Source organism: Anolis sagrei, chromosome 9 (genome assembly GCF_037176765.1).
Source record: "Anolis sagrei isolate rAnoSag1 chromosome 9, rAnoSag1.mat, whole genome shotgun sequence".
Taxonomy (NCBI): domain Eukaryota; kingdom Metazoa; phylum Chordata; class Lepidosauria; order Squamata; family Dactyloidae; genus Anolis; species Anolis sagrei.
The window spans coordinates 11,048,060-11,063,139 of NC_090029.1; the positions used below are offsets into that span (position 1 = coordinate 11,048,060).

Genomic DNA, 15,080 nt, shown 5'->3' on the forward strand with positions numbered 1-15,080 from the left:
ACAAGGACTTCTGGCACAAAGAGACCATGTGTTTACACTGGAGGGCCTAGAAAATGGTCAGGGAGGACAACAGCAATACTATGGAACACAATTTTTTTGTTCCTGGTTTATAAATATAATTTCCTAATTGGTTGTATCATAAAAAACATAGACAAAGCTTATTAAACTGCCAAAATTTGGTTTTTGCACGAAGGACATCCTACATCACAATTAGCTATAGTTTTTCAATGATTATCTCATCAAGTCTCAACCAATTCAGCATAATTTGTGGCAGCCACAAAAATGAAGTTTATGGATTAGAATAACAACTTTCAGAGTCAGTATCGCACAATTAAACAGGAAATAACACTTTCAGCACCTGCTGGCTGTTAGGAATTCTGGAGGGTTGATGTATGCCCATGCCTGATCTAGATGTAGATTGCATCAACCTAATATTTAAAGATATCTCATGGTTTCTGTTCAAACTTTGGTCTCACTGCAGGTAAACGAAATCGCCTTTATCAATACTTTGGAAGCCCAGAACAAGCGCCACGATGTTCTGTCCAAACTGAAAGAATACGAGCAAAGGCTGAATGAATTGCAGGAGGAGCGCCAGCGGAGGCAGGAGGAGAAGCAAGCCCGCGACGAAGCCGTTCAGGTACGGCTCTCCTATGCAATGCGACAGATCATTCTGGAAAGTGCGAAAGGTGATTCTGATCGACCTTGTTGAGCTTTGCCTTTGTGTGTGCTCTGCAGGAACGCAAAAGAGCCCTGGAAGCCGAACGCCAAGCCCGGGTCGAAGAGTTGCTGATGAAGAGGAAAGAGCAAGAGGCCCGGATTGAACAGCAGCGGCAGGAGAAGGAAAGAGCGAGGGAAGACGCCGCTCGGGAAAGGGCCAGGTAGCCATATTTCCTCTCTTCTACCTCATAAGGTGTGAGTTTTGTACAGGGTGGAGGCATTTCTCCTGAAAGTCATCAATTCACGCCTCCTATAAGAGATACGCAGGATTACTTTGATATAACTCCCATGCTTATTTATTTATTTATTGTGTCATCAGCAACCAGACCATTGTATTACATTTCTAACAGAACAAAACAAACAAACAGATAAAAAAAACCAATTTTGCAAACTTGGTAGTTGATTAAATGCCCTTTGACCAGTATCTGGCCATTTGGAGTGCCTCTGGTGTTGCTGCAAGAAGGTCTTCGATTGTGCATGTAGCAGGGCTCAGGTTGCATTGCAGCAGGTGGTCTGTGGTTTGCACTTCTCCACACTCACATATCGTGGATTCAACTTTGTAGCCCCATTTTTTAAGATTGGCTCTGCATCTCGTGGTGCCAGAGCGCAGTCTGTTCAGCGCCTTGCAAGTCGCCCAGTCTTCTGTGTGCCCAAGGGGAGTCTCTCATCTGGTATCACCCACGGATTGAGGTGCTGGGTTTGAGCCTGCCACTTTTGGACTCTCGCTTGCTGAGGTGTTCCAGCGAGTGTCTCTGTAGATCTAAGAAAACTATGTCTAGATTTAAGTCGTTGACGTGCTGGCTGATACCCAAACAAGGGATGAGCTGGAGATGTCACTGCCTTGGTCCTTTCACTATTGGCTGCTACTTCCCGGCGGATGTCAGGTGGTGTGATACTGGCTAAGCAGTGTAATTTCTCCAGTGGTGTAGGGTGCAGACACCCTGTGATAATGTGATAATGTAGCATGTCTCATTAAGAGCCACATCTACTGTTTTAGCGTGATGAGATGTGTTCCACACTGGGCATGCATACTCAGCAGCAGAGTAGCAAAGCGCAAGGGCAGATGTCTTCACTGTGTCTGGTTATGATCCCCAGGTTGTGCCAGTCAGCTTTCATATGATATTGTTTCTAGCACACACTTTTTGCTTGATGTTCAGGCAGTGCTTCTTGTAGGTCAGAGCATGGTCCAGAGTGACTCCCAGGTATTTGGGTGCGCTGCAATGCTCCAGTGGGATTCCTTCCCAGGTAATCCTCAGAGCTCGGGATGCTTGTCTGTTCTTAAGGTGAAAGGCACATGTCTGTGTTTTAGATGGGTTAGGGATCAGCTGGTTTTCCCTGTAGTAGGCAGTAAGAGCACCTAGAGCTTCAGAGAGCTTCTGTTCAACCATCTCAAAGCTCCTTGCTTGAGCGGTAATGGCACAATCATCAGCATAGATGAAACTCTCTGTCCCTTCACCCATGTTGAAACGACATTTAATCTTATTTGGATAGAGACCGCGAAGAGAGGCTGGCAGCTTTGACGGCAGCTCAACAGGAAGCTATGGAAGAACTACAGAAGAAGATCCAGTTGAAGGTAGACCCTGGATAGTATATTTGTGTTTAAAGACATTCTTGGGCAATAATAATTTATTTATTTGACCAGTGACATGACCATTTCAAAATAGAATATGAGTAAACAACAAGACAAAAAGGTGAGACAAGTCAGATTCTCAATAGTCTCTCCAATCCCTGCATCTCATTGGGAAATCTTTTATGGTGATCTCTTTAATAAAACAGGCAATTCAAACAATGTAAAACACATAACAACTTATTACAATTACAGCTTATTACAACTTATTACAAGGCCTGGTCACGGTACCGAGACGGCTTTGGTCGCCTTGGTGGATGACCTCCGTAGGGAGCTGGACAGGGGGAGTGTGACCCTCTTGGTTCTCTTGGACATCTCAGTGGCTTTCGATACCATCGACCATGGTATCCTTCTGGGACGACTCTCCGGGATGGGCCTTGGAGGTACAGCTTTGTTGTGGCTCCGATCTTTCCTGGAGGGTTGATCCCAGATGGTGAATCTGGGAGATGCCTGCTCAGACCCCTGGCCTTTGACCTGTGGGGTCCTGCAAGGTTCCATTCTATCTCCCATGCTTTTTAACATCTAGATGAAACCACTGGGAGAGGTCATCCGGAGTTTTGGAGTTGGCTGCCATCTTTATGCAGATGACACGCAACTCTACTACTCTTTTCCACCTAATTCCAAGGAAGCCCCTCGGGTGCTGGACGAGTGCCTGGCTGCTGTGGCTGTCTGGATGAGGAACAGGCTGAAGATTAATCCCGACAAGACAGAGGTCCTCTTGGTAGATCGTAAACCAGATCGGGGTATAAGGTGGCAACCTGTGTTGGACGGAGTTACACTCCCCCTGAAGTCACAGGTCCGCAGTTTGGGTGTCCTCCTGGACTAATCTCTTACGCTTGAAGCTCAGGCGTCGGCGGTGGCCGGGAGGGCCTTTGCACAATTAAGACTTGTGCTCCAACTGCGACCGTACTTCGTGAAGGCGGATCTGGCCAGGGTGGTCCATGCCTTAGTCACCTCCAGATTGGATTACTGTAATGCACTCTATGTGGGGCTACCCTTGAAAACGGCCCGGAAATTTCAACTGGTTCAACGAGCGGCGGCCAGCTTGTTAACTGGAACTCCTTACAGGGAGCGGTCAACCCCTCTGTTTAAGGAGCTGCATTGGCTGCTGTTCATTTACCGGTCCCAGTTCAAGGTGCAGGTTCTTACCTACAAAGCCCTAAACGGTTTGGGACCCGCCTACCTGCGTGACTGCATCTCTGTGTACGAACCCACACGATCTCGTCAATCATCTGGAGAGGCCCTGCTCACGCTCCCACCACCATCGCAAGCGCGATTGGTGGGGACGAGGGAGAGAGCCTTCTCGGTGGTGGCCCCTCGACTCTGGAACTCACTCCCCAAGGGCATTAGGCAAGCCCCAACTCTGGCAGTCTTTAGGAGTAGCCTGAAAACGTGGCAGGGGGTTGGACTGGATGGCCCATGAGGTCTCTTCCAACTCTTTGATTCTATGATTCTATGATTCAAGCCAACACTGTGTCAGGAAAGATCTTCTATCTCTTGGCTGACATGAAGCCTGTGGGAGTAACCCACAGGCTCCCACACTTCTTGTCCTGGCAGCACAGAAAATCCGGGCAAGACTAATTGCTGATACTGCAGTCCTGTTTTTCACTAATTTGAATGTATTCAGTGTACCAACAAGTAACTTTTTGAGCTTTTGTTTCCCACTATGTACTCAGCATGACGAGAGCATTCGGAGGCATATGGAGCAGATAGAGCAGAGGAAAGAGAAAGCGGCGGAATTAAGCAGCGGAAGGCATGCCAACACTGACTATGCCCCAAAACTCACACCCTACGAGCGGAAAAAGCAGTGCTCGTTGTGCAATGTTGTGGTAAGCTTGAAATTCCCTTCGGAGAGTTTTCATTAATGGAGGCATTTTGTTAGGAAGGTTGAATGCAAAACACTTACAGTGATAGCCAGGTGTGGATGCAATGCAGCATCTCAAATATAAGAGAGTAGTTTTAGGTCAGGGTGGGTAAGGTACTGTATATACTTGAGTATAAGCCGAGGCACTTAAGTTTACCACAAAAAACTGAGAAAACGTATTGACTTGAGTCTAATCTGATGTTGCCACCCAAAAAATGGGGGTGCGACTATTATGCGATGAAATACAGTTAACCTGCCAGTTAACTTATGCAAAGGAGAGTGGGAAAGGCAGGGTGGGAAAGGCAGCACTTTTTATTTTCAAAAATAAAAATAGATACCAATACAATTACATTAATTGAGGCATCAGCAGGTTAAATGTTTTTGAATATTTACATAAGACTGTCGTTTAACATGAGAATGTCCAACTCTGATTAAAACATGATTTATTATTTTACTTTATTATTATTATTATTATTATTATTATTGAATTTATTATTTTACTCTTATTATTATTATTATTATTATTATTATTACAGTTATTATTTTTACTCTGTTATTATTGGGAGAAGCTGGGGAAAATGGTGTGGGAAAGAGGGACACCTGGAAAAGATTGGGATGGGGGATAGGAAGATTGTAAAATGAGCGAGACTGAGATGCAAAAGGTGGGTTGGAAAGGTGGAAAGATTGGAGTGGGAGAGGGGCAAGTGGAGAAGTGGGAAAGGTTGAGGTGGGAAAGGGGGCTGGGAAAGAGGGAAAGACTGGATGAGAAAGAGGGGCTGGGAAAGTGGGAAACTGTGGTGGGAAAAGGGGCAAGCCTGAAAGGGGAAAGAGGGCTGAAACCTAGGAAAAGCTAGTCTATAAAGGGGGCTGGAAAAGTGGGAGGGGCTGGGAATAGTAAAGACTGGGGTAGGAAGGGAGGAACTAGAAAAAAGGGAAGACTAGGGTGGGAAAGGGGTGCTGTAAAGTGGGGAAAAAACAGAGGTGGGAAGAACTGGGGAGAGGAAGACTTCTCCTCCACTCTCAGCAGATCAACCCAACTGGACAAGGGAGGAGGAGAGAAAGGTGTGTGCAGTGCGAGGGAGATGGTAAAGATACACGTGGGACGAGAAAAAATGGAGGGAGAGGTGCGTTAGACCTTCAAATCTAACATTTAAGTAGGGTGGAATCAAAGAATCAGTCCCAAACAGTTCTGCGACTCTTACGCAAAGAACACAAAAATACCAATCTTGCCACCCAAAAAATGGGGGTGCGACTATTATGCGATGAAAAATAGTTAACCTGCCAGTTAACTTGTGCGAAGGAAAGGCATAGGCAAGTTTGACCTTCAAACCTAACTTTTAAGTAGGAAGAGATCAAGGAATCAGTCCCAAATAGCTCTACGACTTCTACGCAAAGAACACAAAAAATACCAATCTTGCCACCCAAAAAATGAGGTTGTGACTATTATGCGATGAAAAATAGTTAACCTCCCAGTTAACTTGTGCAAAGGAAAGGCATAGGCAAGTTTGACCTTCAAACCTAACTTTTAAGTAGGAAGGGATCAAGGAATCACTCCCAAATAGCTCTGCGACTCTTACACAAAGAACACAAAAATACCAATCTTGCCACCCAAAAAATGGGGGTGCGACTATTATGCAATGAAATACAGTTTACCTATCAGTTAACTTGTGCGAAGGAAAGGCATAGGCAAGTTTGACTTTCAAATCTAACTTTTAAGTAGGAAAGGATCAAGGAATCAGTCCCAAATAGCTCTGCGACTCTTGCGCAAAGAACAGAAAAAAACCAATCTTCCCAGCCAAAAAATGGGGGTGCGACTATTATGCAATGAAATACAGTTTACCTATCAGTTAACTTGTGCGAAGGAAAGGCATAGGCAAGTTTGACCTTCAAACCTAACTTTTAAGTAGGAAGGGATCAAGGAATCATTCCCAAATAGCTCTGAGACTCTTACACAAAGAACAGAAAAAAACCAATCTTCCCAGCCAAAACATGGGGGTGCAACTATTATGCGATGAAATACAGTTAACCTGTCAGTTAACTTGCTTTGTGACCAGCTGTTAGGAATAGTGGGAGTTAAAATCCAAAATACCTGGAGGGGTGAAGTTTACCCATGCGTGTACTATATCCCCTTTTGCTCAAAGGAAAAAAATGTTTCCCTCCTTTCAGATTTCCTCGGAAGTCTATCTCTTTAGCCACATTAAAGGGAAAAAGCACCAACAAGCCGTGAGAGAAAACAGCAGCATCCAAGGACGGGAACTTTCTGACGAAGAAGTGGTAGGTCCTGGTTTTTGTATCCTGTCGTCTGGAGAGTATCGTGGGAGGGATCCAAACAAATCCCTCTGAGTCAGTGAGAAATTATTTTGCTGGAGGAGAAAAAAAGGCCAGTTTTGGAAAGGACTTCTGGAGATTGGGATCTTCTTACTGAAGTGGCCTAGTTTTCATTTCATGGGATTTTGTTCATATTCCGATAGCCACAGAGCGCTATACTATCTTAATTCATCCTCTGTTTTTGGTCAATGCGTAGAGTTGAATTGATATGGCTAAGACAGTGTTTCTAAACCTGGGTGGGGGTTGCAAGGGGTATCAGAGGGGTGGCAAAGACCATCAGAAGACACAGTATTTTCTGTTGGTCATGGGAATCCTGTGCGGAAGGTTTAGCCCAATTCTATCATTGGTGGGGTTCAGAATGCTCTTTGATTGTAAGTGAACTATAAATCCCAGCAACTACAACTCCCAAATGTCAAGGTTGGTTTTCTACAAACTCCACCAGTGTTCACATTTGGGCATATTATTGAGTATTCGTGCCAAGTTTGGTCCCGATCCAAAATTGTTTGAGTCCACAGTTCTCTCTGGATGGAAGTGAACTACAACTCCCAAACTCAAGGTCAATGCCCACCAAACCCTTCCAGTATTTTCTGTTGGTCGTGGGAGTTCCGTGTGCCAAGTTTGGTACGATTCCATCACTGGTGAGTTCAGAATGCTCTTTGATTGGAGGTGAGCTATAAATCCCAACAATCACAACTCCCAAATGTCATGGTCCATTTTCCCCAAACTCCACCAGTGTTCACATTTGGACATATTGAGTATTTATGCTGAGTTGGGTCCCGATCCATCATTGTTTGAGTCCACAGTTCTCTCTGGATGGAAGTGAACTACAACTCCCAAACTCAAGGTCAATGCCCACCAAACCCTTCCAGTATTTTCTGTTGGTCATGGGAGTTCTGTGTGTCAAGTTTGTTCAGTTCCATCACTGGTGAGTTCAGAATGCTCTTTGATTGTAGGTGAGCTATAAATCCTAACAATCACAAATCCCAAATGTCATGGTCTATTTACCCCAAACTCTACCAGTGTTCACATTAGGCATATTGAGTATTTGTGCCAAGTTTGGTCCAGTTCCATCATTCTTTGAGTCCACAGTGCTCTCTGGATGTAGGTGAACTACAACTCCCAAACTCAAGTTCAATGCCCACCAAACCCTTCCAGTATTTTCTGTTGCTCATGGGAGTCCTGTGTGCCATGTTTGGTTCAATTCCATCACCGGTGGAGTTCAGAATGCTCTTTGATTGGAAGTGAACTATAAATCCCAGCAACTACAACTCCCAAATTACAAACTCTATTCCTCTCCCAACCCCACCAGTATCCAAATTTGGGCATATCGGGTATTTGTGCCAACTTTGATCCAGTGAATGAAAGTACATCCTGCAGATCAGGTATTTACATTACGATTCATAACAGTAGCAAAATTACAGTTATGAAGTAGCAACAAAAATAATGTTATGGTTGGGGGTCACCACAACATCAGGAACTGTGTTAATGGGTTGTGGCATTTGGAAGGTTGAGAAACACTGATCTAGAAGTAAAATGCATGTCCTATGTGGGCAAAATTTCAAAACACAGAAATAAATTATGCCTCTATAAGACAATAACCATAGTTGATTTTTTAACCACGGGTTCCATTTTATTTTTAATCAATGAAGGTACCCTTAGGTGAACGCGCTCGTCCTACTTAAAGTTATTGCTTGCCACCTCTGATGCCTCCATGTTAAATGATCCTTCTTCTTTGACATATAGGACTTTATTTATACCACCTCTGACCCAATGAAATTTCACCTTTCCCCTTTTGCGCTTGACACTTCAAATAACATACACTTGATCTTTGACACTTTTTTTTTCTTTTTTGTGAGTGTTAAACTCAATAGGAATAATAGCGGTCTGGTAAGAAATGATAGTAAGTTCAACCGAAGGAGGCTGTTATTGGGATTTTTGTCTTGATCAACACCAGTTTTCAGGGGCGGAATTCAGCATTTGAGGCTTACCAAGTTGGTATCATCATAGAGTCTTAATTTAACCGTTTACTTGTGTTAGTTTAATGAGAAAAGAGAAACACCCTGTGATAGTTTCACCGTAGGGTCGCTATAAGTCTGAAACAACTTGAAGACACACAAGAAATAATAATAATAATAATAATAATAATAATAATAATAATAATAGTAATAATAATAGTAATAATAATAATAATAATAATAATAATGGAGACGGAGGGCCTGATTCTGGCAGCCCAAGAACAAGACATTAGAACCAATGCCATCAAAGCCAGAATTGAAAAGTCGACAACTGATCCCAAGTGTAGACTCTGCAAGGAAGCAGATGAAGCAATAGATCACATCCTCAGCTGCTGCAAGAAGATCACGCAGAGAGACGACAAGCAGAGGCACAACACCGTTGCTCAGATGATTCATTGGAACTTGTGCCACAAAAAAGGAATACCATAAAAATACAATGCAGAGTAGAAGAGAAAACTGTCAAAAGGAGGTTCTCCATGGACAGTTCCTGAGAAAAATTGAGAACAAGATTGACAAGGAAAAAACATGGCTGTGGCTCACAAACAGAACTTTGAAAAAGGAGACGAAGGAGGGCCTGATTCTGGCAGGCCAAGAGCAAGCCATTCGAACCAGTGCCATCAAAGCCAGAATTGAAAAGTCGACAACACATTCCAAGTGTAGACTCTGCAAGGAAGCAGATGAAACAATAGATCCCATCCTCAGCTGCTGCAAGAAGATCGTGCAGACAGACCACAAGCAGAGGCACAACACCGTTGCTCAGATGATTCATTGGAACTTGTGCCACAAACACCAACTGCCTGCGACAAAGAACTGGTGGGATCATAAGCTGTAAAAAGTTACAGAGAATGAACACGTCAAGCTACTCTGGGACTTCCAAATTCAGACTGACAGAGTTTTGGAGCATAATAGTCCTGACCTCACAATTGTGTTAAAAAACAAAGTATGGATCATTGATGTTGCAATCCCAGGCGACAGCAGGATTGAAGAGAAACAACTGGAAAAGCTGACACGATATGAGGATTTAAAAATCGAAGTGCAAAGACTCTGGCACAAACCAGTAAAGGTGGTCCCAGTGGTAATCGGCACACTGGGTGCAGTGCCTAAAGACCTTGGCCTGCACTTAAACACAATCGGCACTGACAAAATTACCATCTGCCAGCTGCAGAAGACCACCTTAATGAGATCTGCACACATTATTCGCTGATACATCACACAGTCCTAGACACTTGGGAAGGGTCCGACGTGTGATCCAATACAACAGCCAGCAGAGTGTCTGCTGTGGACTCATCTTGTTGTGTTTCAGATAATAATAATAATAATAATAATAATAATAATAATAATAGCAAATTAAAAGGGTGGAAATCCAATTAAGGCTCTCAATCCCTGGGCCATCCCCGTCATTAGATACACTGCTGGGATTGTGAACTGGACACAAGCAGAGCTGGATGATCTAGACAGAAAAACAAGAAAACTGATGACAATCCACTACTCACTACACTCACATAGTGATGTCGACAGTCTTGACCTGCCCAAAAAATCAGGAGGCAGAGAGAAGAGGGCTTCTGCAAGGGAAACAAATGGTAGAAGAAGAGAAACATGCCCTGGCAGATGATGTGAAAGGCAGTCACGAACCAACATTGAGGGAAATCAAGAGTAGAAAACTGCTTCAAGTGCAAAAGACAAAGAGGGAATACCGTAAAAATGCAATCCAGAGCAGAAGAGAAAACTGGCAAAAGAAAGCTCTCTCTCCATGGACAGTTCCTGGGAAAAATGGAGAGCCAAATTGACAAAGAAAAAACATGGCTGTGGCTCCCAAATGGGACTCTGATAAAGGAGACAAAGGAGGGCCTGATTCTGGCAAGCCAAGAACAAGTCATTCGAACCAATGTCATCAAAGCCAAAATTAAAAAGTCGACAACAGATCCCAAGTGTAGACTCTGCAAGGAAGCAGATGAAACAATAGATCACATCCTGAGCTTTTGCAAGAAGATGGCGCAGTCAGACTCCAAGCAGAGGCACAACACCATTGCTCAGATGATTCATTGGAACTTGTGCCACAAACACCACCTGCCTGCGACGAAGAACTGGTGGGATCACAAGCCGGAAAGAGTTACAGAGAATGAACACGGCAAGGTACTCTGAGACTTCCAAATTCAGACAGACAGAGTTTTGGACAGGGTTTGGACAAAGATACAGAATGGGGGATGCCTGGCTTGACAGCAATATGTGTAAAAAGATCTTGAAGTCCTCATGGACAACAAGTTAAACATGAGCCAACAATGTGATGCAGCGGCAAAAAAAGCCAATGGGATCTTGCCCTCAACAGGAGTCCAGTGCCTAGGTCCAGGGAAGTCCTGCTCCCTCTCAATTGGTTAGACCACATCTGGAATACGGTGCCCAATTATGGGCACCACAATTGAAGGGAGATATTGACAAGCTGGAAAGTGTCCGGAGAAGGGCGACTAAAAGGATCAAGGATCTGGAGAACAAGCCCTATGAGGAGTGGATTAAAGAGCTGGGCATGTTTAGCCTGAAGAAGAGAAGGCTGAGGGGAGACATGATGAGGGCCATGAATCAAGATGTGAGGGGAAGTCATAGGAAGGAGGGAACAGGCTTGTTTTCTGCTTCCCTGGAGACTAGGATGTGGAGCAATGGCTTCAAACTACAGGAAAGGAGATTCCACCTGAACATGAAGAAGAACTTCCTGACTGTGAGAGCCGTTCAGCAGTGGAACTCTCTGCCCCGAAGTGTGGTGGAGGCTCCTTCTTTGGAAGCTTTTAAACAGAGGCTGGATGGCCACTAACTGTAAGGAGAGCTGTTCAGCAATGGAACTCTCTGCTCCAGAGTGTGGTGGAGACTCCTTGTTAGAATCATAGAGTTGGAAGAGACCTCATAGGCCATCCAGTCCAACCCCCGGCCAAAAAGCAGGAATATTGCATTCAAATCACCCTTGACAGATGGCCATCCAGCCTCTGTTTAAAAACTTCCAAAGAAGGAGCCTCCACCACACTCTGGGGCAGAGAGTTCCACTGCTGAATGGCTCTCACAGTCAGGAAGTTCTTCCTAATGTTCAGATGGAATCTCCTTTCTTGTAGTTGGAAGCCATTGTTCCGTGTCCTCGTCTCCAGGGAAGCAGAGACTTTTAAGCAGAGGTTGGATGGCCATCTGTCGGGGATGCTTTGAATGTAATTTTCCTGGTTCTTGGCAGAATGGGGTTGGACTAGATGGCCCATGAGGTCTCTTCCAACTCAAAATGTAGTATCAAAGCCAGTTTTAGTAGGTTCATTTCAATGAAGGCTGTGATGACATTTCTAAGGGAGAATCCGTCAAAGAAAAGCATCAAATTCAAGGTTTTTAATGTGCTTCAGCATCCCATTGACCATTTAGCAATATGCATAAAAGTGCTTCATTTGGCCTGGATTTGGAGCACCTCAGAGCTCCTTGATTTGTGAGAGAGGTCTTTGGTTTGTCCTTCATCCGCAGGTGTTCTGTGTACTATGGAAGCCGACCAGCGCTGCTACAAAATTATAAACCGCAGCGGCCAGTGTTTATACAAACATTCGGCATTATCTCTTGCTACTCTAAACATTTACATTGCGAAAACAAACAACATTTAATCCAAAGGCCTTCAAGATAGAGGATTATATGTACTGAAGCCTTTGACATGTCTGTTTCTCATATCAGACTACTCCCCTCCCTAATTCTTCAATTGCTTGAACGTAGTGAAGTTTCCAGGAGAAACTTGCAATGATGGCCTCTTGACTTTATTTTTTTCTTTAGAGGGAAAAGGTTCTGAGGTTTGGGAGGGAGACACTCAAGTTCTGGTTTAGCAGCTCTTCTTCTGTTTATGGGACCCCTTTAAATTAGGGCTAGGAAACTAGTCCAATGTGGGCTAGGCAAAACTACGGTGAGGTGGATCTGTAATTGGTTAAGTGGACGAACACAGAGAGTGCTCACTAATGCTTCCTCTTCATCTTGGAAAGAAGTGACAAGTGGAGTGCCGCAGGGTTCCGTCCTGGGCCCGGTCCTGTTCAACATCTTTATTAATGACTTAGATGAAGGGCTAGAAGGCATGATCATCAAGTTTGCAGACGACACCAAATTGGGAGGGATAGTCAATAGTCCAGAGGACAGGAACAGAATTCAAAACGATCTTGACAGATTAGAGAGATGGGCCAAAACTAACAAAATGAAGTTCAACAGTGACAAATGCAAGATACTCCACTTTGGCAGAAAAAATGAAATGCAAAGATACAGAATGGGGGACAATGCCTGGCTTGAGAGCAGTACGTGTGAAAAAGATCTTGGGAGTCCTCGTGGACAACAAGTTAAACATGAGCCAACAATGTGATGTGGCGGCAAAAAAAGCCAATGGGATTTTGGCCTGCATCAATGGGAGCATAGTGTCTAGATCTAAGGAAGTAATGCTACCCCTCTATTCTGCTTTGGTTAGACCACATCTGGAATATTGTGTCCAATTCTGGGCACCACAATTCAAGAGAGATATTGACAAGCTGGAATGTGTCCAGAGGAGGGTGACTAAAATGATAAAGGGTCTGGAGAACAAGCCCTATGAGGAGGAGCTTAAGGAGCTGGGCATGTTTAGCCTGAAGAAGAGAAGGCTGAGAGGAGATATGATAGCCATGTGTAAATATGTGAGAGGAAGCCACAGGGAGGAGGGAGCAAGCTTGTTTTCTGCTTCCCTGGAGACTAGGATGCGAAACAATGGCTTCAAACTACAAGAGAGGAGATTCCATCTGAACATGAGGAAGAACTTCCTGACTGTGAGAGCCGTTCAGCAGTGGAACTCTCTGCCCCGAGTGTGGTGGAGGCTCCTTTTTTGGAAGCTTTTAAACAGAGGCTGGATGGCCATCTGTCAGGGGTGATTTGAATGCAATATTCCTGCTTCTTGGCAGGGGGTTGGACTGGATGGCCCATGAGGTCTCTTTCAACTCTTTGATTCTATAATTCTATAAATAAAAATAAAATAATGATAAAATAAATAATAATAAATAATAAAAACAAAATAATAAAAATATAATAATAATAATAATAATAATAATAACAATAATAACAATAACAACAACAACAATAATAATAAGTGGCTGAGGCCGGATGAGAAACTCCCTCCCGGGCAGACAGAAGGCAGGGCAACTTGGAAGGAAGGCACTGAACAGGCTGCGCTCTGACACCGTGAGACGCAGAGCCAATCTTAAGAAATGGGGCTTCAAAGTGGAGTCCACGACATGAGAGTGAGGAGAAGAGCAAACCAAAGACCATTTACTACAATGCAGCCTGAGCCCTGCCACATGCACAATGGAGGACCTTCTCACAGCAACACCAGAGGAACTCCAAGTGTTCAGCTTCTGCTCAAAGGAAATTTAGCAAAATGCCAAGTTTTTAACTTTCTTTGTGTTTTAAATACATTTTAACTGTACTCTCAATTTGCTTCTGACACTCTAAATACATAAGCTAGGTATATATATATTTAAATGTCCTTATTGCCAGCAAACGTTAGACACATAGCTGAAAATGATAGGCAATGGCTTGTAGCCGGGAATGGTAACTGCTGAGTAGTGTGATGTCGACATTCAATCCTTTGCTTGTGCATCCCTTTTCGCCGCTTCTCTTCCACACATTAGATATTAGCTCTGCCAACTCGGGTAATCCTCCACTTTGATCGGTCCTTTGAAGAAGTGACGCTTGCTTGTGACGGGACGTGTTATTACTCTGCTTCTCATTGAGACCAACGAAGCTTGAGATTAATCTGAAAGCCGAGACAGCTGAGAACTGCCGTTTTTGTCCCTGCGTCCAAGACCTTGGAGCGCACAGTGCGCTTTGCGGCCCTCCCATGTCATGTTACCCAAAGCGGAGGAGGCCTCTTTCACCCCGACGATGCAGGGAGATGAATGGATGTGTGTGCTGAGTCCTTATCGTTCTGTCAGAGATGTCTATCAGGTTGCAGGTTAGATCAAGGAGGCTATTGGAGGAGTGGCCCATTCACAATTCTCACCTCATAAGGAGAGTGATTCATCTTTCACCACTGAGTATTGGGGAGGGAGCGGGGGGTGTGGGGGTGTGGTGTCACCTTATATTTAACAATAACCTGCCTTTGAAGACATGTATTCGAGAAGAGTGGGTTCCTGGGTTGGGGAAGGAGGTAAATAGCATCGTTCTGGAGGCCATTTTGGTTTCTAGCTTTCTGACGTCTCAAGCCATGGGCATTAACTCCAAGACTTGTACAGCTTTCTTGTCTGCATCGATCTGTCCCAATTCTTCTTCTTCTTGTTACCTGGGTTATTTGAATATATTATTATTATTATTATTATTATTATTATTGTCTATATATATAAAAATGCTCTGTGCGTAATGAGTACCTTAAAAACAAAAGAACCAATGAACGAAATCACACCAAATTTGGCAACAAAACGTCTCACAACACAAGGAGTGACCATCACTCAAAAATTATGATTTTGTCATTTGGGAGTTGTAGTTGCTGGGATTTATAGTTCACCTATAATCAAAGTAC

General features: G+C 44.0%; 1 protein-coding gene across 2 annotated transcripts in view; it reads left to right on the forward strand.

Annotated features, from left to right (window-relative positions):
* SCAPER (S-phase cyclin A associated protein in the ER) overlaps window positions 1-15,080 on the forward strand; it is a 247,483-nt gene that overhangs the window by 67,729 nt on the left and 164,674 nt on the right. For both annotated transcript variants that reach the window (XM_067471273.1, XM_067471274.1), the window contains 5 exons: window positions 482-637; window positions 736-878; window positions 2,209-2,290; window positions 4,021-4,173; window positions 6,375-6,482. In XM_067471273.1, coding sequence (XP_067327374.1) covers window positions 482-637; window positions 736-878; window positions 2,209-2,290; window positions 4,021-4,173; window positions 6,375-6,482 — 642 coding nt within the window. The remainder of the gene's footprint in view (window positions 1-481; window positions 638-735; window positions 879-2,208; window positions 2,291-4,020; window positions 4,174-6,374; window positions 6,483-15,080) is intronic.